At 36.0% G+C, this 22,631-nt stretch overlaps 1 protein-coding gene across 3 annotated transcripts in view; it reads right to left on the bottom strand.

Annotated features, from left to right (window-relative positions):
• Positions 1–345: 345 nt before the first annotated feature.
• The window catches only part of LOC111154260 (vacuolar protein sorting 4 homolog B), a 33,429-nt gene continuing 11,143 nt past the window's right edge, over positions 346–22,631 (bottom strand). Inside the window, exons 3-12 of one of the 3 annotated variants that reach the window (XR_002641076.1) lie at positions 21,357–21,513; positions 19,123–19,190; positions 15,460–15,579; positions 12,380–12,536; positions 11,846–11,994; positions 11,065–11,146; positions 9,526–9,745; positions 6,501–6,641; positions 4,530–4,681; positions 346–596 (exon numbers count right to left, since the gene is read on the bottom strand). Coding sequence is in view for 2 of the 3 variants with exons in the window: in XM_022513765.1 (XP_022369473.1) it covers positions 4,580–4,681; positions 6,501–6,641; positions 9,526–9,745; positions 11,065–11,146; positions 11,846–11,994; positions 12,380–12,536; positions 15,460–15,579; positions 19,123–19,190; positions 21,357–21,513 (1,196 nt within the window). In the remaining variant the exon portion in view is untranslated. Of the gene's footprint in view, positions 597–3,203; positions 4,682–6,500; positions 6,642–9,525; positions 9,746–11,064; positions 11,147–11,845; positions 11,995–12,379; positions 12,537–15,459; positions 15,580–19,122; positions 19,191–21,356; positions 21,514–22,631 lie in introns of those variants that run through there. The other 2 variants (XM_022513765.1, XM_022513764.1) reach the window with 2 other exon arrangements.

Below are 22,631 nucleotides of genomic sequence, written 5' to 3'. Positions count from 1 at the left end.
AGCCTGCTTCCCTTCCTCTCTCTCTGCCTGCCTCTCTGCCTACTTGTGATCTCTGTCAAATAAATAATAAATTTAAAAAAAAAATCTTAAAAAAAATAAAAACAAAACAAAACAAAAATAAAACAAAGGAAAACTTAACAAGCATCCATACTGCTACCACCCAGATTTAGCCACTGTTAATTTCTTGATATATTTGTTTTCATTCCTAATTTTCTTCGTTTAAAGTAAAAATGTGCGGGGCAGGGCGGGGGTGGGGGGCAAAAATAATACATACTTATTGTAAAGTATTCAGACTGAGAAAAATTTACAGATTCATTCACTCAATAAATATTTATTGAGCACCCAACAAACACCAGGCACTGTTCCGGATACTGAGATACAGCAGAGAGAGAGAGGAAAGAAAGACCAGAAAATCCCAGCTCTCACAGAACATGTTAGCAGAGAAAATTACAAGTAAGAAAATAGGAAACTATACAGCATGTTACATGGTAAGTGCTGCAGAGGAAAATAAAGCAGGGAATGGGTATACGGAGCATCAGGAGGGATTGCAATTTTAAATAGGATGACCAGGGAATCTCTCACTGAAAAGGTGACATCTGAAAAGATAAAAGGGGGAGAGAATATTAAAAAAAAAAAAAAAAAAAAAATCAACCAAAATCTCACTAACCACAAATGACAAAATGAACATGAGGTGAAAAAAAATTTGTTACATTTCTATGTATATGGACAGAAACATACAGCTAGGAGAAACATACTATTATAAAAATGGACTCAAACTTTAAAATATTTTTTCTTTTCAATCATCAATTTATTAAGCATCTTTTTTTGTGTCTGGGGATTAGAGAATATACACGTAGATGTGCAGAGAGATCTACATATCAGATTTGAGATTACATTAAGTCTAGAATCAACTTGGTTAGAACTGATAGTTTAACCATCTTCTGACTCATGAACAGGGCCCATTTCTCTATTTATTCAGGTTTTCTTTTGTAATGTATCCTAGTTTTCTATGTGAAGGTCTGCACATCTTTCAGACTTGAGATATCTGATGCTTTCTGATGCAATTATAATTGGTATTGTTTTCATAATTTTAATTCCTAATTGTTGCTCAGATATACACCATGATTTTATTAACTTTGGATGCTGTAACCTTATTAAATTCAAATTCTAAGATTACATTAATTTGGATTTGCTACATATACAATGTTATCTGAGAATAATTTTGTTTCCTTTTCAATCTCTAAACTTAGAAATTCCTGTCCAAAGTTGAAAAGAAGTGGTGATAGCAGGGGAGTAAAGTTTTCCATAATTCACAATTAAGTGTGATGCTTGCTACAGTACTGCTTTTCTTTTTTTTCCTTTTTGTAGATGCCCTTTATTAGTTCCCTTCTATTCCTAGCTTGTAGGGTTTTTCTAAAAACAATAAAATAAAATAAAAATAAAAATAAAAAAAATCATAAATGGGTACTGGATTTTAACAAATGCTTTTTATGACTCTAAAAATGTAACTTCTGTACATTACTTTCATAAATGCAATAAACATTAATTTTTCAACTACAGACTGACTCCATTTTATGTGACACCATGTTAACTGCAACTTGATTGCAGTGTGAACCCTCCCACCAGAGCCGATTTCAAGCTGCCAGTATGAGCTCAAGGATTTCACAGGTAGCAAGAGATGGGTACTGGTTCTCGTACGCCAGCGGGAGCTGGCTCCGGCCTACCCCTGATTCTATCCCCAGTAACCAAGACTGAAATTTACCATTTCACTAGACCAGCAAGAACAAAGCCACTTCAAATGATCTGTTTTATAAGCAGTCTCATAGATAATCCAGTAAGTCAGTAAAAGGACATTAACTCCCTTATTTCTCAAGTCTTTATTAAGTACCTAATAAACAGCGTGTAGCACGGTGCTAGCTGCAAGTCAAAATGTAGCTCTCTGATGAGCTTACAGTACAAATGATCTCAACAAGAGTAACAGAATGGGTTCAAATTGGGATAAAACTCTTATGATAGTAGTAGCAACTTATTACTAATTAACAACTTAGTACTAATTTATTACTAGAACCCAAAGGTAGGAGTGAGATTAGTTTAGGAATTCTTCCCAGCAGAGAGAATATAGGTCATGAGCTAGGTATTCAGGGAAATAATGGGATTGGGATTAGCAGAGAAGACACGACACTGTAGTGGAGTAACAGAAGGACATAAAGGAAGGTATGGAGGCAGGAAAGCACATCTACCAGAGCTCAGAAAGGTGAGGGAAAGGTAGTGTCCATGCTGGGCATTTGCTTTTGCTTCATTTGCGACGGCTACGGCTACAACGTTACAGAGGTGGGCCTCAATTTCTCGGCTGTGCCGGTGACAAGGGGCTGAATGGAACTTCCCATTAATAATCAAATATACATACTCATTCTGTTTTACTGCAGGTTATCAGGAAACTCAAGTCAATTTTCTATTGAAATTCTCTCTAATAAGACCCTGACAGTTTCCAGGCTGAGAAAAAAAATGTTCTTCAACACCCAGCTCATGTCAAGAAGCCTCAGAAACCATCTACCCCAGTTTCGTAATAGTTCAAGTTCAGACAGAGCCTGAACATTGTAAGCACTTATCTGTCCATAAAGAACTCATGAGGTATGGTGTATGCGCTATCACTTTAGAATGAGTCTAGAATTATTTGATTCCAGAAATAGATTTAGAACCAGAAATGTAAAAAACGTATTAAGATGTAATACAGAAAACGGAGCCATGGCTGGAAGTGATATGGATACTGAAATACAGTTCTTGAAGCACGCGGAAGAATTCAGTGTGATAAAGTATCCATTTAGCATCAATGCTGTACTTACTTACCACCGGGTCATGTATTTTGTCAAACCAAGTAATATACCTCCTCAAAAAAAATTCTGGATTTACAAAAAATTCTGAATTTCAACTATTATATAATTATGTGAATTCTCCTAATGATATCATTAATAGCAATACTATATAATTCTGAGGCTAATAAAGAATATAAATTATTTTATAAGGCAGCCACAAAGAGCTGTTAGTCTGACAACTCCCAGCCCTCACATAAAAGTTGTTGACGAATAGAATTTTCATGTATGCATTCTCAATAATTTCTAATGACTTCTTGGTATCTAATCAATTTAGATAATAATTTCTCTTATACAGAAGATCCCAAAATAAAGAAGCATACACAGAAAATAGCCAATAGTAGGTTATATCAATTTACTTCACATAAGAACAGTGGATTTCAGGCCTATGATTTCCATTTAGTATCAACAAAAACAATCTGTACAGAAAACTCAAAGGCAACCATAGAGCATTATATGTAAAATGTGCAAATATACTTTAAAATGCAAGTTATTCTATAGTATTTGCAAGGTAGAACTTTATAGTCATTAAGGAATCTAGCTCATTCCAGCTAACTGAATCATTCTTTTGCATATAGAGCCAATGCAAATGCACAAGGCACAACTTAGTGTTTGCGCTAAAGTGTGTAACATACACCTTCAGATTTATTTGGAGATATTAAAATAACATATCATGTTTGTTTTTTATTATTCAATGAGACACTAGCTCATTTCTAAAGCTTCAAGATCATTACACTTGATAACATATGTGTGGCAAAGACAAACTTCCCTGGACTTAAAAGGTAAAAGACAAGACCCTTGGTAGCCTATATTAAAAAAAAAAATTCTATCTATATATATATGTACACACACACCCACAAGAAATTTCCCATAATTCAAAGGGAGACCATTCCTTTAGCAAAGGTTCCCATTATAGTATTTCATGACAGAATTATTTAAAAAGTATGTATTTATTTGCCATCTGTTTTGGTCAATCATGCTATAAAAAGACACCGAAATAGACAATTTTCTTCTTCAAGATGAAGACAACGCCAATTTAGAAAGTCCTTCTTTTGAGATTGCACAGTGAAAGGTATTATTTAATTAACTATAGAAGCTTGTTGCTTTTAAAGAAATTATTGAAATCTACACAAAGAAAAATGTTAGCCTATCAAAACTCAATGAGACTCGGCTAGAACACAATTCAGAACCTTTCAAGCCCAATCACAGTGCTCTTCGCTGTTTTACCGCCCATCCCTGAGAATTAAGGTTCTATCATTTAAAAATTTTTAATAAAGTAAATAAATTTTGCATTGATGAGAATTAAGAATTATTTTTCAAAATATAAAATAAGGCCTGTTACGTTTTGGTTAAAAAGAAAAAAAGAAAAAGAATATAAAAAAAGAGAAATGCTCTTTGCAAATACCACCAATTCTAAATACTGGTATCTCAATCAATGTTAATCCTCTTCTGGGTAATTCCTATTTTTTGCCATTCATTTATCACTCATTTCCTTATTATCCATTATTTTATAATTTTTGTTAACAGGAGCATTTAACTGGTAATGGAACAAAAATATGGATAAAATGAAAGGAACTCTGGAGTGAGATCGGTATTTCCCTGTGGGAAAAGAGTTTTACTGGAAATAATCTGAATGCCATCCAAGAAAGGCAAAAGTACCTATGAAAGAAAGAACACACATGGTAAATGTCTTCTTCGTTGTCTTTGGTTTAGCCTTCTTGGCCAAAATCTTCTGTAAACTTCTTTAACTTCAACAAGTCATGTTCATTGACTGTGGGTTTTGTGTTAGATAGTGACCGTAACATATCCGACTGTCAGGGAAAAAGAAAAGAGGAGTATTAGTAATGATCAAATCAAATAAACATCATTGCATTATTATTAACTAACTTTCCACCTGAGGTTAAATCTAAGTATTTGTAGTATGCCATAAGTTACTAACAATAAACGCTCTTATTCCTTCTAGAGGACATCTCTGATCCTGTTCTTCTTTGCACAGCAACTTGAAATGCTTGCCTGTCCTGACCACAACTTTCGATGGTTCTCCATTTCGATACACTTCCCCATCAGAAGTATAATCCTTTTAGCCTGAGTATCAAGGCCCTCCAAAGTATGTCCCTGATCTCTTTTCCCACCTCATCTGTTTTTTCTTAAAATAAGAGAGTTCACCAAGTGCAGTTCAAAAGGAGTACAGTCATTCACTTACAGAAGTTATTCACTTATACTTACATGAAACATAACACCATTTAATTAAAACCACCTAACCAGATTTTTAAAAAAATATTTTATTTAACTGAGAGAGAGAGAGAACCAGTGGGAGGCAGGGCAGAGGGAGTGGCAGGGAGCCCGAGATCATGACCTGAGCCAAAGACAGATGCTTAACCAACCGAACCACCCAGGTGCCCCTAGAATTTTTAACTATTAATTAAAATTATGATCAAAATGGGAAAAAAATCTGCTAATACCAGGGATTCATTAAAAGATTAACTTCTGGACGATGTCTCTTATAAAACAGTATGAAAAATGGTCAAAGAACAAAATCTTTAAAAAGTAACATAGTGGAGCACCTGGGTGACCCAGTCAGTTGAGCACCGGCTCTTGATTTCGGCTCAGGTTATGACCTCAGGGATCCCCATGATGGGTTCCACACTCAACAGGGAGTCTGGCTGAGATTCTCTCTCTCTCCCCCTCAACACCCCCGCCCCCCTACTCACTTGCATGTATTCTCTTTAAAATAAATAAATAAATCTTTAAAAAAAAAACAAAAAACAACAGTGCAAGGACTGAAACAAAAAAGGGTTTCTAAATAACTTTCAGGGAAACATCATTAACACATAAAAGTATCTATACACATACTATGTACATACAGAGATTCATATATGTCTATAGATCTATGTGTACATAGCATGTAAATAAGTTTCTTCTCTGGAAGTTACTGTTAATTCAGACATAAAGCTCTTTAAAAATCTGTAACTGAAGCAGAAGATTTAAAAAACTGAGCGTTCAGCAATAAGAAAACATAAAAATAATAAATGTAGCTTTTCACAGTAAGCTTCCTATACCTTACGAAATGAGTCTTAAGAATTATAAATCCCTTCAGTATAAATTATAGAAATGTAATTTTTTTTTATCATAAAAATTGAGTTTCAGGACTTTTTTTACCCCCCAAGCACATTAAACTTCCTACAAAGCTTGGGGAAGTAAAACCGAAAAACACCATTATGATTACTATGATAAAGGCATGAAGGTTTCTGGATATTTTACAAAATCTTAGATTCAGAAAAGAAATTTCACCAATTCTGCTTTTTAGTTAAGTCCTGACAATAATTTATGCCATATAGAAAAGTATTCTGGTGATGGTATCTCAGCTATAAGACCGGTAAGCTTACAAATCTGTGTTTTTGAATAACAGCTTTTTCAGTGGAAATTTAATTTTTCTTGAAGCCCACAAAAATATTTTAAAGATAATTATTTTTTAAATTTTAAGTTCAATTAAACTTTACAACTTTTTGAGTAGTTAGTATTTCATAAACATGCTTGATCATACTGACATTCTCTAGCTAATCCTACATAACTGAAAATGTTTATCTTTGTCTCACAAATGACAAACTATAATTTTTTAAAATGTCAAACCATGCAAACAACTGGCTCCAAAAGTTTATCCCCAGGGACATCCATCCATGTCATTTCAATGGCACCAGGGTCACCAGGAGAACAGGGTGTTAGCAGATCATCTACTATCTTGTTGGGATCAGCTCGTGAAGGTCCGTGCACCTGTAATAAATAGTCTGAAATATTTATTTGAACAAATTAACTATGTTAAGATTTAGGCCATTATTAAGAAATCTGAAAATGTACTATTCTGTATTTGTTAAAATGTCTAATTCTAAAAATAAATAGATGAATATACAACAAATGTAGTTTTCTTTGGGTGATTGGATAGATTTTGTTTGGTTTTAGTTTTTTTCTTGATGCTTTCCTCTATTTTGAAATTTCCTCCAATAAATTACTTACATGATCGAAGGATAAAGAGTTAAAATTAAAAAAAAGAAAAGAAACATCTGTGTTTAAGAAACATCTGTGGTTAAGAGTTCTCTTTTCTCCTCTCGTGCTTATTAAATGGTCTTAGAGTCCATAAAAAAGGCTTCCTCAATAATTCTCTTAATTTTTCTCTGTTTTCCAAAACTGGGAAAGTTCTGTGATATTTGGAAGATTATTAGTGTGAAATCACTGAATCTTTCTTTCTCAACAAAAATTCCTTCTTGAGGGGCACCTGGGTGGTTCAGTGGGTTAAGCCTCTGCCTTTGGCTCAGGTCATGATCCCAGAGTTCTGGGATCGAGCCCTGTATCGGGCTCTCTGCTCAGCAGGGAGCCTGCTTCCCTTCCTTTCTCTGCCTGCTTCTCTGTCTACTTGTGATCTCTCTCTCTGTGTCAAATAAATAAATTAAAAAAAAAAATTCCTTCTTGAAATTAAGTACAAAATTAAATACTAAGTGTAATTTCAGTGCTATTCTGTGATTCATAACTGATTTAAAATGAAACCTTAATAACACCCAGAGATAGAACCTTTGTGACTCAGAGTCACTTGCAAGTATTTTTCAGACGACAACAAATCTATACTAAAATTGGGGGTTGCTTTCACATTTAATATTTATTTCACCATGATCAATCTTAAATATTACATCAGGATTAGGGCAGGTGCAGAAATATAAACATTCTGCCTTTACTTAAATTATGTGTATTTTATTGTCTGTCTTTCTCCACAAAAATTTCAGCTGCAGAAATTTTTGGTTTTGATTGTAGTACTTTCTGACTTATCTCTAGGCTCGAGTAATACTTTAGACATTTTATAAATAAATGGACAGGCAATCCTGTTTTTGCTATCAGCCTTAAGAATGAGGAGTGAAGGATGGAGCCACTGGGAGATCTACTGGCTGGTGATGCAGAAGGCCAGATGTTAACATTACTGTGGCTGCTTCACTTTCATCCTCCTAAGAAGGACCTGGCTTCAGGGTCACAGCTGTCCCTGGCAGTCATATGGAGAACTGAATGAAAAGTTCTGGGTAGGAAAGGACTGAGTTCCTAAGAACTCCATAGTTTTTAAATGCAAAGAGAATTAAAAAAAAAAAAACAACAATACAACAACAGCTGGGACATAAACTTGACCCTGAGCCTCCTGTATTTCCAGTAACCAAGTGGCTGCAGAAGGAAAAGGCTATTTCCCCAGGCTACTCAAGTATTTTATGAGAACTACTTCATTTCTTCTCTCAATTGTACGTTGAGGCAGTGCTATTGTCTCTACTGTAGTAATGATAAAAATGAGACTTAAATGGGTAGTATAATTTGCTTAAGGAGATATAACAAGTATATTGTGGAGTCGGGGTTCAAATTCAGGTTTTAATTCAAGCTCACAATTTTTAAAAATACTTATTTTATTGTATGTAATTTAATCATGATATATTAGTCTTCTCATATACTGCTGAATTAAGTTTGCTAATCTTTTTTTAGGATTTTCACATCGATCTTCAGGAGTAATACTGGATACTGCTGTTCTCAGCAACAGGGCTGGTCCAAATTACCTACTTCACTGGTACTTAAGTATCTTGGATATGCCAAGACCACAGTCTTTTTACAAAATGCTTTGTGTGCAACTCATTCATGCAGAGGAAACAGTGTGTGGGAAGCGAGGCTTCAGATTCTGAAGTACACATGACATAGGGAAAATATCACAGGTCTTCGCCTATCTGGTTATACCTGGGCAAACCGTGTTAGCAGCCCAGTTTAATCATGTTAACATCTAAGTCTCAGATTAATGATCAACAGGTGGCCAGAAGCACCTCTTGTAGAGTTTTTGTGAGTACCGAATGAAATAGTGAGTTAAGACTAGAACACAGGGGCGCCTGGGTGGCTCAGAGGGTTAAGCCTTTGCCTTCAGCTCAGGTCATGATTTCAGGGTCCTGGGATCGAGCCCCATGTTGGGTTCTCTGCTCAGCAGGGAGCTTGCTTCCCCATTTCTATCTGCCTACCTCTCTGCCTACTTGTGATCTCTCTGTCAAATAAATAAAAAATCTTTAAAAAAAAAAAAAGACTAGAACACAGTGAATATTTAAATATTAGCTATTAGTATTTTTGCTTTGTTAATGAGGTGTTAACTGCAACAGATTCTGCTCAAGGATATTCTAGTTATACCAGTGGTCACTATATATTTAAAGTTTCTATACTTATATCAAAATTTTAGTAAGTACTTCAAAAAAATCACTGCATAAAAACTTTTAAAATACATTAAACTATTTATAATAGCTATTAATAAACTTTGTGGGAGAACCTATTTTCAATGAAATGGAATATTTATTTTATACACCCACTATTTATTATATAAAACAGAAATCTTCCCAAAATTATCTGAAGACAAATCAATGATGGTCTCCAAACTTGACTTTAAAAATATCTGAAAGGATGGTGCAAAGCTCCTATCTTTATGTCAGAGAGAGCGAGCACAGGCAGACAGAGTGACAGGCAGAGGCAAGGGAGAAGCAGGTTCCCTGCTGAGCAAGGAGCCCGATGTGGGACTCAATCCCAGGATGCTGGGATCATGACCCGAGCCCGAGGCAGCTGCCTAACCAACGGAGCTACCCAGGCATCCCCTAAAGCTCCTTACCTTTTTAAAATGAGTAGCTGACTGCACTTTTCGAACAGGCTGCATAAGTGCATCGCGCACGATGATACTTATGTCCGCCCCCGAATAACCATCCGTTTTCTTCCCGAGTTCCCGGAAGTCTGTTTCTGTGAGACTGTTCTGAGTGGTCCCCAGGTGCAGTTTAAACATCGCTGCTCGGGCGTGGGCCTCAGGCAAAGGAATATAAATTCGTTTCTCAAATCTTAAGATGAAGGAAGTGTACATAAAGAATATTACCCACATATATTTAATTTCAATGGAAAATTCAGATTTCTCAAGAAGAAACAAGATGCTCAGATATTCTCATTTATACAAAGCTAAGCTGAATAAGTTAAATGGGCCCATATGTGTCAGAGTTAAACATTTATATTTAGGTTAAATAATGGGAAAATATCCAGAACACATTAGCAACTAACAAGTAAGTCCAAAATAGCCATAGAACCAGTTTGGAGTGATTTAATCTTTCTCACATGATTTGTGGGTTATTTTGGCCACAGTGTTCATGTCTAGGTATGCCCCACAAGATTAGCTTCTCATAGAATCATATTTGAACTGCTGACCCAGGGATTAATATGGTTAATCATGTGAAATAAAAGAAGACAAAATAATTCCCTAAATTCAAAATGGTAAAGCTACTCAAAATCTTATCTAATAAACATATGTCTACACAAATGTCCACTTTATTATAGAGGGTAATTCAGAATAAAATAAACTTTTTTATTAACACTTTTATTAACAGTAACTTTGCTTGCCTTCTCAGAATTTCAGCATTTGTAAAGGGAGGAAGCAACAAGGGAAAATTTAGATGTGAAAATTTCATTCTTCATGTAACTGTGTGTGGCCATGAGAATTTTAAATTTCCATTATTTTAGAGATGGGTTTAGAATTAGGCCATTTCTCAAAAATAAGCAGATTTCCTTTCTTAATACTGGGTGGTAACCCTGCAAACTATCAAGTGAGTGGCACAAAAGTGCCAAGAACTGGTGCTAATTTTTACCAGGCAAAATTCAATGAATGAAACAGGGAATGGTGTGCATGAAAAGTAATAAGTCTATATAACTTTCCTGTAGCTCAAGTTCAATATGTAATTTAAGAATCAGACATAAATTTTTTTAACGAAAATACATCCTGGCTTTAAACTGTATGACTGTCATTTTGCTAAAATTTTATATGAAAGTCTTCCATTGAAATATAAAGCTACATTTGTACATTTCTGAAGCATCAGTGCCTTATACTAAGCTTATTAGAATTAACAGTAAGCATTAGGTAATATATTTTCCAATGTGAAAGATTCCATATATGAAAATCTATTATCGTCAATATAGCAAGCAAGCAAACAAATGCCTGCCTCTCTTCCCCCAGCGCAGAGGGGCAACAGGGTTACGGTACATCAAAAAAAATTCTGAAAGAAAAAAAAATTCTGAAAACCTGTCAGAATGCCTCTTCACTGGACAAAAAGGGAACTGTTACTGACTTCTTACACCTGCAGTGAGAAGTAAGATCTTCACTGTATCATCATACCTTCTTCTAATGGCAGAATCCAGAACCCACGGTATATTTGTAGCTCCCAGAACCAAAATTCCATCATTGTCTACACCAACGCCTGCATCAAAATACGTAATATTTTAAGGAATTTGTCACTTTAATGTTCTTTTCAACCTCGTCTACATGTTAAGAATGTGGTGTTTTGGGGCACCTGGGTAGCTTAGTCATTAAGCGTCTGCCTTCGGCTCAGGTCATGATCCCAGGGTCCTGGGATTGAGCCCCGCATCGGGTTCCCTTCTCAGTGGGAAGCCTGCTTCTTCCTCTCCCACTCCCCCCATTTGTATTCCCTCTCTCTGTCAAATAAATAAATAAAATCTTAAAAAAAAAAAAAAAATGTGGTGTTTAATGTTAAAGTGCCTCATCCTGAGAGTCTCTGAAAATACTGTATTTAATCAAATGTCACATTATTCAAATATGAGGCAAATACTGCCAAGAATCAAATCTGCTAGACTGTGGACAAATACTATTCATATTCTTCTCAAAAGATTTCATTTGAAGTCTACACATTGCTTTTGCTGATACTGTTCCTGGTAGGTTATAAGTGAATATGCAAATCTTCTGTTTATGCCTGAGTCCAGATCCTACAGATGATTACAAGGGGGTGCACATTGTGTGCGTGTGCAGGACAATCAGAATGAAACACGGCACAATGAAAACAGTCTGCTAAAATGGAGAAATTCGGCTTGAATTTTTTCCATTATTATGATAATAGCAGTTATACAATAAACAGAAAATAAAAAGAAGTCAGTACCGGTACCTTGCATTTGAACTAGGAACTCCGTCTTAATTCTACGGGCTGCTTCGCTTTCATTTTCACTTCTTGAGCCGCAAAGGGAATCAATTTCATCAATGAAGATAATGGAAGGTTTGTTCTCTCTAGCAAGTTGGAATAAGTTCTTAACTAGCCTAAAAATAAGTAAGAGCTCTCAGTTTCTTAAAAAAATGGTAAATGACACATGACTTAATGAAAAAAAAAAAAAACTGAAACAGAATATATATATAGAATTATATGAACTAAAGTCCAAGCATGTTTTGGTCCAGAAAATAAGAATGCTTTGGTTGGATAATTCAGTTTATGATTTACTAAACTACAATATATGTAACTGTGCATATGTTATCTTTTTCCTATGAAATGAATTTCAAACAGACTGATTTGACAGAGAAATGAATACTTATACTATGTCACTTCTCTGAATATCTATGAATGATGTAAGAAGCCTATTATTTTACAAACTGATATAATGATTACCAGGCAAAGAGAAATTAAAAAAAAAAAAATCAACTTACTTACTTTTCACTTTCACCTAGCCACTTAGAGACAAGGTCAGAGGAAGATATTGAAAAAAATGTTGAGTTGTTTGCTTCTGTTGCTACAGCTTTGGCTAAATAGGACTTTCCTGTTCCAGGTGGCCCAAATAACAGAATTCCCCTCCAAGGTGTTCTCTTGCCTAAAATTTGCATTAGAAAAATAACATGAGAATCTCAAGACTGTTAATTTCTGTTACCGGAGATATTATCCATACTGAAGTACTGTGAAGAGGTTTTTGCTCTACAGCTATCAGAATAAAAAAAATTTTTTTAAATAAACCAAACTAAGGTAAGTGTATCTTAGAAGTATCTTACTTGCTTTTTCTAGTGAATACTTTGTCATATGTGTTTACACAGATATAATCCTTCTAAAAGGAAGCTCATTTACTTCACTTATTCGTTCAACCAGTATGTACTGAAACCACAATGTAGAGACCAAGAACTATGAACACGAAAAGATCTCTGCCTTTCATGGGCTTACAGTCTAGTAAGGACAGAATCATTCAGTTAAAAGGCACACCCTGGGGGTGCCTGGGTGGCTCAGTGGGTTAAGCCTCTGTCTTCAGCTCAGGTCATGATCTCAGGGTCCTGGGATTGAGCCCTGTGTCGGAATCTGCTCAGCGGAGAAACTGCTCCCCCCTCCCGCCTGTCTCTCTGCCTACTTGTGATCTCTCTCTCCGTCAAATAAATAAATCTTAAAAAAAAAAAAAAAAAAAAAAAAAAGGCACGCCCTGATTGTGGTGTGCAATACTCAATATCAGAATATTGGAGGATAAACTACGATCCACACGGCAAGGGCAGCTGGAAACATTTTCTTTTAAATATTTCTATTTCTTATAAATATTTATGATTCTTTAATATTAAGAATATTAAATATTCCTTTAAGTATTTTGGAGGAATGAAATTAACACAGTCTGGCTGATCCCTCGCAAAGCTCTATCCAATTCCTGATTCCACAAGGAAGCACAGTTTACTATTAAGAGAGCATATCCTTATTCAGGTGGTTGGGTAATGAGGAGGAGACTCCCTGAAATCCTAGTTTTGCCAAAATATAACAAGTGAACAAGTCAACTCTGTATTTCCATTTTCCTAATAAAAAAATCCTAATGCTGCCTAAAATAAAACAGGCTGAGTTTTATTCGGCAAAAAAATATCAAATATACATTTAAGAAATTTCTAGGTTCAAACCGTGGATGGGTACATGGTATCTATATAAGAACATGTAGATTACTAATGGCAAAACTAAATACTGTTGTATTTACTTTTATGAAAGCCTCAACTTTGCCTTGAACTCTATCTTCCTATTTAAAATGTCTGCACTGTAAGTCATGTTCCCTTAAGTGTGCTGTATATGACCGGTAGCACAGGAAGTGCTTTTCAGATAGAATACAAATACTTTTTATTTAAATCATTTTTAATATAGAAAAATACAAATTTTTCTTTTTAAAGTAGACGCAAAGCGATCTTTTAAAATAAGTTACTATGGAAAAATAAGAAACATGATTTATAAGTTCAAATATAGGCAAAACGATCTACAGTGTTAGGAGTCAAGAGAGTGAACACCTTTGCAGGGAATGATCTGACAGAGGGACTTACGGGTTACTGGTATCATTTCTTATCTGCATGATGATGATTACAGAGATGTACTTATTTTCTGTAATTTATGAAGCTGAACACTTTAAGGTTCCTACTGGTCTCTGTATATTTTTGCTACACTTTAACAAACATTTGCTTTAAAAGTGAGTGATTTAAAGAAAAATATTAAAAAATAATGGTACACATATATGGAAATAATCATAAGACACATAAATGACTTGTGTTTGGAAAACACCGGCCTAACGAATATAAAATGAGCTCACCCATACTTTTGTGCCTTTACAGGATCATGATGTCAATTTTTACACTGTTAATTTCGTATTTCTGAAGTTAGGTTTTAAGTCATACCTTGCTTGGTGGACACCCAGGGGCCCACAGGGTCTTTGCTCGTCACTCCCAAATATGACATCACTTCCTGGACCTGTTCAGTTTGAGGCCAACACCACAGATTTGCTCTCTACATAAACCAGCTTGTTTCTGAAAGGGACAACCTGTTTCAGTTACGCTGTGGGTACAGCCACATCAGCGCACAGGCAGGCTATCAGTCATAAAGAGGATAACATGAAGGAATGGTTCAGCCCAGACATCACGTGCTGCTGGAGCTGTGACCTCAACTATACCCAGACAGTTGGGTTAGCAATATTGTCCTCAAGGTGAGAATGAGCTGTCCCTGGAGGATAGGCACTTCATCCGAAAATGTTAAATATTTCTTGCTCCGCTTTTTAAGAAATGGGAAAAACTTTTGTATGACTAGAACATGGCCACTGTAAAAACTTCAGATAAGGGGCACCTGGGTGGCTCAGTGGGTTAACCCTCTGCCTTCAGCTCAGGTCATTGTCTCAGGGGTCCTGGGATCGAACCCCACATCGGGCTCTCTGCTCAGCAGGGAGCCTGTTTCCTCCTCTCTCTCTGCCTGCCTCTCTGCCTACTTGTGATCTCTGTCTGTTAAATAAAAAATAAAAAACAAAAAACAAAAAACAAAAAACAAAACTTCAGATGAAAGTTCAAGGAGAAAGTAAGAATCACCCATCATCTTATCTCTTAGGCACAACACTAGGATTTTTATGTTAATCTGTCAACATTTACTTCTCAGTGCACATATCTATTTAACAAATGTAGAGTCATACTACACGTATTTATAGCTTGTGTTTTCATCTTTATATATATATGTGGACATCTTTCATGTCAATTATAACACAGATCTAAATTTCTTAATATAGACGCACCCTCTATTTGAATGGGAGCAAAGCATTCTGCTGCATTTTGGTGAGTCACCCTTTGCCCTACGGGCTGACATCTGGGTTTTTTGAAATATGTGAATGAAGTTAAGTATCTTGGTGTAGAGGTGTATCACTACTTTATTTAAGGTGCTAACTTAACAGAGACAAAAATTCACAATGCTCTACTACCTCAGCCATCAATGTATTTTTGAGACAATCATCAAAAAACCTATTTAAGTCATCTCACCTGTAAAAAGATGAGGGAATTTAATAGGCAATATCACAGCCTCTTTAAGTGCCTCTTTGGCTCCTTCGAGACCAGCAACATCACTCCATTTCACATTTGGTCGCTCTATAACAATGGCACCTACAAGACAAGTATGTCATCTTTAAATTAAGAAGACTATTCCATCACATGTAGAAGACAACATAAAATAATGACATTCAAGAAATATAGTACAAAAATGTCTGGAAAAGTTTTATCTATTAAAAACCTTCTTGAAATCGTGTGATTAGGAAGTAGTCGTTGGGGGCGAGTGAGCAGGTGTCAGAAAGCCGGGCTGGGTGATTGGCTAACTCAGGGCAGGTCACTCAACTCTTGTATTTCTGCTTCCTCACTGTGAAATGGAAAGAATACTGTCTGCCCAAACTACTTAAGACAGGTTAGTGGAGGGATCAAATGCCCTAATGAATATTAGAGTGTTTGGAAAAGCACCAAACATTACATCAAGTGGTTACAATGTGTGAATGTACTGATTCTGAAATATCGAAAGTAACTATTCAACGGAGGCTGATCTACTACTACTTCTTTTTTTTTATCAAAAATACCCAGTGATCTAATGCTCTCCTTAAGCACCAAAAGGAAAATATACCTAAGAACTTTAACCAGTGATAGACACACAGACAGACAGATGGATGGAAAGATAAATCGTAGGGAGAAGGGAGGGAGGGGATGATGGAGGAGAGAGGGACAGTGTGCTCTGATCTGCAATACTTCCCTGAGATTTGCCAAATTTTCTTTTGGGCCTCTAAACAGACCTGCTTGAAAGTTTTGTACATTTAAAAGGTTATCTAAATGATTTAGTTTTTCAATATAATATATTCAGAAGCCACAGAAATTGTCACAGTGAGTCCATAAAAGGTTTCTTCTAATATAGCTTACTGACAAAAGTTTTGAATCCTCTCATAACAAAAGCTTTTCCAAAAGCTGGTTCTAAGGTGATGTGTAATTGTTTTAAGTATACCAAAACATCACCACTTACACAATTCACTGATTACTGATGAAATTAGTTTTGTGGGTATTTCTTCTTGCTACGAAAGATCATTTATTATTACAAGAGTAATTATATTATACAACATAGCTAAATTATGAAAATCTTTAGCTATAGATTAAAATTAAATGAAATCCCGGGGGGCCTGCCTGGCTCAGACAGAGGAGCATATGACTCTTGATCTCAGGGTTGTAATTTTGAGCCCCACATTGGGTGTAGAGATTACTTAACAAAATAAAGTATTAAAAAAAAATTAAATGAAACCATAAATACTTCCTGTATTCTAAAAGTTCACATTAAGTATAAATTAAAGTGAATTTACTTTTTCTTTTCTATGTTCCATTCAGTTTAGTAGCCCTCCATGAGGAAATATTTACATTACCCAATAGGATTTTGTGATGGTTAAAAAAAAAAAGTCAATTTACTTTCTCTATAAGCAGCATCTGGTCAACTAAAGTTTTTTCTAAGTATGAATTTTCCAAATATGCTAAAACTTATCTTCACATTTAACTAATACTTTTCAATGTTTAAAGGTCACTTTGGACTGTTTATTGACAAAAGATTATTTAGATATAAGTAATATTAATAAAAGTAGTACTTAGGGGCACCTGGGTGGCTCAGTGGGTTAAAACCTCTGCCTTCAGCTCGGGTCATGATTCCAGGGTCCTGGGATCAAGCCCCACATTGGGTTCTCTGCTCAGCAGAGAACCTGCTTCCCGCCCCCCAACCCCGACTGCCTCTCTGCCTACTTGTGATCTCTGTCAAATAAATAAATAAATCGTTAAAAAAAAGTAGTAATTAAAAAAAGTGAGAGGGATTATTAGGAGTAAAAGCTATATGATTTGTTTCCAATTAAATAAATTTAACCAGTCTTTGATTAAACCTCAACAAAGTCACTGAGCATCAAAACAGTTAAGAGAAAATTCAAATCATGTATTCTTTAATAATCAAATACTACACTTAAAGTCATAATTCAAAACAGAAGTAAAAGATTTAAAATGCTTTCAGATAAAAAGAGGAAATATCCAAAAAAGGATATTACACAGTGAAATCCATGAGCAAACTATTAAATGAAAAGATGGAAAAAAGGACTCTGAGATATGAAAGGCTAGGAGTCCTTTCATACTCTACCCTGAAATTCCAAATGAACTTCCTCATTTAAATATTTTCAGCCTTTGTATTTTTGTATATCTCTGGTCTCATCATTACTGATTTAAAGAAAAATTCCCTATTAAAAGCTGGCTTGTATCTTTTCCAAAACTAAAGACTCACTCCAGTTTTTACTCTGCAGGGGAGAGAGGGAAACAAAACCAAAAGGACAGAAAAAAACGCCTTTGCCTTACAATCAAAATAAGGCCACTTGGCACAGACCACTGGCTCGTCCAGCAAAACTCACTGAGTATGAAGCGTGTACCCACACTGCTCCAGGCCATGGCGGTGTGGCAGCAGAAACTCAGCTTTTCCTTCTGGATTTTATTCACCTTTGAAGTTCCCGTTTTTAAATTATCCTTACTAACTGTAGTGCTTTCAAGATATTAACCTTATAGTATTCCCCTATATATCCCAGTGGAGCTGGTAAAACCAATAATAGAATAAAAACGAAGAGACGCGTTAGTACAGCAAGATTAAAGGACTGGCCAAGCTAGGTATAGTCACCATTCACTAACCCAGGCTGTGCCTCTATAATGGAAATCCTTCTCAGTTATGCATTCTATTTGGCAAGATTCAAATTAACAAAATACTTAAAATTCAACCCCAAAAGTCATCAGCTAACGTATCAAAAAACAATTAAATCTCAGTACACAGCCAGCAATGAAACAGGTGCTGTTGCAGATACAGCAACTACCACTGCCTGAGGCCCTAAAATTTGTCGGATCTAACATTGGCAGTTTTTATACTGTTATAATTTTCTAACTGCCCAGAAAAGAAGGTATCAGTGATTCCCATTTTAGAGCTGGGGTCTTCTATTCTGAGAGGCTCGGGAATCGGCCCAACATCAGACAGCTCTTCCGCAGCAGGCCCTAGAGGGACTCCAGGTCAGAATGGAACCAAAATCCATGTCTCTCATCATGCCACTATCCTACAAGCACAGAATGAAAGGGTTTTAGAGGCATGGGAGGTAAAAACAGAAAGCTGGAAGAGATAAATGTAAATTGCAACACTGAAACAGGGTAAAATACAGATGAGGAAAGTCTGCGAACATGAAGGAAGCCATCAGTGCAGCTTCAGCAACAGCAATAAAAACCAGTGTAAGCCCCAATTCATTCTGTTCCTCTGACAATTTGGAAATTTTAAAACTGTCAGATTTTATAATGTGCTAGTAGTGTAAATGCTACCTTCTCTAAAAGGGGGCAAATAAGACAAAATGAAAAAAGACGAAGTTGACGGACAGGTTTTTTAAGGCACATACAAAGCCGAACAGTATTTTTACTACATGGGGAAAACCAACCTAATAGAGACCCTACAAAGCGAATCCTATGAAAATGGACAAATGAAGTCAGCATGTGACCACTGGGAACCAAAGCCAGTTCTTGAACCTCATTTGAATACCGGGGGAAGAAAACAATTCAAATAACAATTCACTATGAGGTTTTTAAAAAAAATAAGATAGTAAATTTAAAAATGAAATCTAAAGCAACCTTGAAGTTGATTCTGTAGTTTCTTTTTTTCAGGATCATCAGATTCTCCTTCCCCATCACTGTCATTCCTAATAAAAAGAATTTAATATATTCAAATGATCACTCATTGCTATCAAAATAAGGCAAAAATGAAGGAAAAATTAATCTGAAATATTTGTGACTTAAGTGACAAAATAAGACATTCACATTAAAAGTTACGCTTTTTAAAAAAATTACTTTTAAGAGTATATTAAGCAGGCATATTATCCATCAATATGGAATCATGAACAGGAAAGGGGCAAAAAGACCAGAATGAAGTCAGGAACCAGCTCCAAATTCCCATGACATACCTATGTATGTACAAATTCATAAACGCATGCCCCCACACTGCATTCCACGGAAGACTTAAGATGAATTACAGGAGAGTTGTGAACAACATGAAAACACCAAACCGGGCAAACTACGTATCAGAACAAGAAGCCATAACCAGGACAGAAAAACCTAGAATCTTAATTATTTAAGGTATGAAGGTCTATAATCCTTAGTCTGGGGGTTCCAAAGAACAGATGAAGCTATCAATGAAAATAAACTGAGACCAAAAGATGAGTTTATCAACCCAGATATTTCATATCTGAGAATTTATTCTGAAAAATTAATTTAAAAGGAGTTCAAAGATTTGACTACAAGGATAATCATGTCCCCACTGTTCTCAAAAGGGAAAAAATTAGAAACAAGGTATGTTCAGTTACAGAATGTAGCATATGACAGACTACATTGCAATCTTAAAACTAATGCTGTAGAAATAGTTTACTGAGCTGTTTATAACACAACCTTCAATGAAAAGGTGATAAAGCAAAAAATATGGCACATCATTTTTTACATATAACATATAAAGGGAGATTTAAAAGCTCGATAGATTTTTCCCCAAAATGGGATTGGCTCGTTCATCACAGAATGGCAGGGTGACGGGTTAGGTAGAGACTGCCCACTGATTCACTTGACATCCACTCCAACCTTGTTCTACAATGCTTTCTTCTACAATACTTCTAAGTACTTCTAAAAAGTTGCCCTTTCTGGGCTTCCTTGCACTAGGGCTCCCCATGAGACCAAACCAAGAAGGTGGAGGCAAGCAACTGAGGTGACAGCTGCATGCGAAGAGATCCTACCTTCAAGCGAAAGCCCTGGCCTGCTGAGGGAGCTGTGGCAGAGGTCCCGTGGCCCCTGCCTGGCATCAGAAGCCTTGACGGGGCGCTGGCATCAGTGGGATCCCTACTGGAACAACCCTGGCGGAAGTGGGCATTTCTCCTAACAACATGGAACCACGCTTGAGTCCCTGCCCCCACCCCGAATCTATATGGTCAATACTCTTTACTAAGCTCCTTTTTGCTTAGCCAAGGTGGGTCCTGCTATTCAATACAGAATTGGTATCCCCCTGCTAGGTAGCCACCTCAAAAGTGGAAACTACAGGGTCTTCAAGCAAGACCAGAAAGCCTCAACTCACAGAGAGGACATTTCTGCTGGCAAGGGAGTCTCAGGAAGAGTCGGGGGGTCCAGGCATTCGAGGTTAACGAAACTTTTCCCAAGAGTTTCATTTTAATTTTGGAGACCTAGTCTTCCATTAAATGGCTCAACCTTCATATAAGAAACCCTAAAGTCGACTCTATGTTGAAATTCAACAATCCGTAAGATCAGCTGGGGCCTGATTTTTGCTATGTCAATGCTGTAGGTACAGAAGATAAAAATATTCTTCGGTATCACAGGAACTTCCTAGTTCCCTGACATGTCTTGAACAGAGAATATAAAACCGTGAGCTTGTAATTCATTTCAAACTCTCACATGTAGTCAACTGCAGTTCTTCCCACTCCTATGTCCTTCAAAATGGCCTCTGGTAGAAGCCACGAGGTCCTGAACACTGCCTTCAAAAGACACTCCGTTCCCTGTGACCACAGAGGGTTGTCTAAGTGCCTTGTGCCATGCATCCCAGAAACTAGGAGTATCACAATCTCTAACGTGAACCAGACCCTCCTGCCTTCAAACCCAGGCAGGCCAGATAACCCTACCCTGGAAGTCTCATTCTTCAGACGTCAGAGACTATGTTCCCATAAAACTGTTTACAAAAGCAGGCAGCAGGTCAGATTTGGCCTATGAGTCATGGCTTGCCAACACCTCGTTTAAACAAAAGAAACTGAATTCACAAATTAAATGTAATTTTTTCTTTTAATTAGATATAAAATATAACACTCTAAAATACATACCCCTTCTCGTCAGCTGGACTCGGCTGTCCCTCTTTCACTGGTTTCTGTGGATTTTTCTCTTTCTTTTTCAGGTACTCCTTTAGTTTTTCTGCTCTATCAAGATATTCTGTACACTTTGCCCTGATACTTTGCTTGGCTTTATCACCCTGCGCTTCATCTATTAGAGGGAAATAGGAGAGATTTTTCTATTAGTATTCTAGATTTAAACAGACAGGTTTAAACTTAGACACAATTTTGAGACAAGAACAATATAGTTTGTGGGAGGGAGGAAGAGCATCTCGAGCTCAACGTAACCAATGCTCATCAACTCTTCTCTGCTTCCTCCAGCATAGCTCGGGGCCAACAATGCATCTCAGTCAGAAAATAGATCTGAGCAAGACACTAGGATATTTTAAGTTAATGCTAAATAATAAGAAGAAATTATTTAATATTCTGAGGGTTTTAGTCTTCCCATTACATTTTGTGCAGATAGTTGAAAGCTGCTTGTCTCATACAAAATGAATGATAAGACAAACAGAAGTAATATTAACCATTTCCATTAATGTCTACACAAACTATTTTATAGCAAGAAAAAAAAAAGACAGAAATCCAATATACTACATGTACCACTGATACGTAATTTGACTACATAAAGACCTCTGTAAGAGCGATTTCAAAAGCAGACTTCAGCAGGCCATGCAGTGCATGGGACTAGATCCACATACCTTATGGTTATGATTCATTCTCAGTTTCACTTTTATTTGACACAAAAACCTCAAAATGAAATGGAGAAGCTCAAAAGAAAATTCTAAATTATCCGAATGCTAAAACTGTTATTTATAAATAACTATAAAAAAGACACTTTTAAAATGCTCAGCATTAGGTTTAAGATCAACGAAGGCAGTGTTTTTTTACCCATTTTCCTCTCATTGCTGTATCCCAGTGCCCAGGATACCGGGCATATAGGAAACATACAATACATACTTAGAAAATATATGAATAAAATGTCTCCCAATGTATCTTTTTTTAAAGGTACTTAAGAGCATGTTCAGAGATACCTAGAAAATGTGAGGTTCATACATAATCGGGGTACATTACCAATAAAAAAAACTATTTCCATTGACTGTGGTATTTTAACATGTTTAGGTATATAAAGTAACAATAACTATGATAACTGTGCACATTTGTTTGCTGAATATTTAAAAATTATTAACAAGCTACGGGCAATTTTTTGCAAATGGATAGTTTATAATTTTCTGGCATTGTATTTCAATTTTTATAAATAAAATATAATAA

The sequence above is a fragment of the Enhydra lutris genome, unplaced genomic scaffold (assembly GCF_002288905.1).
Source record: "Enhydra lutris kenyoni isolate GAN:26980312 unplaced genomic scaffold, ASM228890v2 scaffoldscaffold36, whole genome shotgun sequence".
Lineage (NCBI taxonomy): Eukaryota > Metazoa > Chordata > Mammalia > Carnivora > Mustelidae > Enhydra > Enhydra lutris.
The sequence above is the reverse complement of the archived record's forward strand: the minus strand, read 5'-3'. Positions and strand labels throughout refer to the sequence as shown.